Here is a 1,186-nt window from a genome sequence, read left to right as displayed (position 1 = left end):
CCCAGGTTCAAGAGATTCTCCTGCCTTAGCCTCCTGGGTAGCTGGGATTACAGGTGCCTGCCACTACGCCTGGCTAATTTTTGTATTTTTAGTAAAGATGGGGTTTTGCCACGTTGCCCAGGCTGGTCTCGAACTCCTGACCTCAGATGATCCACCTGCCTCAGCCTCCCCAAGTGATGGAATTACAGGCGTGAGCCACCGTGCCCGGCCTCATTCATTATTCAGCAGGTGTGAGGTTAACGTGGATAAGATGAGAACAGCTGTGCAAGCCCCAAGGAGCACCCAGCAAGTGTCAGTGAACGACGGCACCCACGTACCCACCCAGCAGGCAACAGCCGTGTACCTCCAGGTCGGAGTTGACAGAGGAGACCTCGGAGGAGCTGCTGGAAGACACTCGGGCCTGGATGACCTGAATGGGAGGGTACGATGGGGGCTCCTGCAGCAACGCATCTCCAGCGCTCGTCTGTCCGTCACCTGGCAGCCTGGTGGCACTGCAGCCTGCCTGCAAGGTGTGTGAGAAAGGGCAGGCAAGGACACGTAGTTTAGTTTTGATGGTTGAATTGTCAAAGCATTCACATACTTCAGCGTTCAAAATGTACAAAAGGGTGTGCAGCGCAGCATCGCCCTGTGCTCGCCTGCCCTGGCCACCCAGTTCTCCCCAGGGACAGCCAGTGCCCTGTGTCTTGTATATCCCTCCAGATACGCTAGACATACACAATCGAATGCAGACCCATATTTCCCCCGATTTCCAAAATGGTAGCACACATTCTATTCTCTGAAGCACCCTGCTTTTTTTCACCTAACACTATGCCTTAGGGAGAGTTCTGTATCAGAAGATTTGGGAGCTCTTTGGTAGCATTTTAGGTGTTCCCAGTCTCTTTAACCCACCCCCTACTAATGGGCGTTTCATGTGTTTCCAGGCTCTTGCTTTTGCAATCAGTACCGACTGCAGTAAATTACACTGTACATCCAAGATTTCAGAGTAAAGGATACATTCCTAGAGGTGGAATTGCTGGATTAAAGACAGTATGTACGTTTGAAATAGGTATAGCTACTGCTAAAAACGCACCCCATAGAGGCTTTCCCCATGCCCACCAGCAGGGGATGAAAGTGAGTTGGGATGAATTAGGAAGGTTTAAGGTAGAAAGAAACTTGTGAGATTTTCTATGTATCTATGTATCTATCT

At 50.4% G+C, this 1,186-nt stretch overlaps 1 protein-coding gene across 1 annotated transcript in view; it reads right to left on the bottom strand.

Annotated features, from left to right (window-relative positions):
* Window positions 1-1,186, bottom strand: part of TMEM44 (transmembrane protein 44) — a 55,532-nt gene that overhangs the window by 29,454 nt on the left and 24,892 nt on the right. Inside the window, exon 7 of the mRNA XM_011961207.1 lies at window positions 344-502. Within this exon, the coding sequence (XP_011816597.1) occupies window positions 344-502 (159 nt within the window). The remainder of the gene's footprint in view (window positions 1-343; window positions 503-1,186) is intronic.

This window comes from Colobus angolensis, unplaced genomic scaffold (genome assembly GCF_000951035.1).
Source record: "Colobus angolensis palliatus isolate OR3802 unplaced genomic scaffold, Cang.pa_1.0 Scaffold54, whole genome shotgun sequence".
Classification (NCBI taxonomy): domain Eukaryota; kingdom Metazoa; phylum Chordata; class Mammalia; order Primates; family Cercopithecidae; genus Colobus; species Colobus angolensis.
This window is presented reverse-complemented; position numbering and strand designations above follow the sequence as displayed.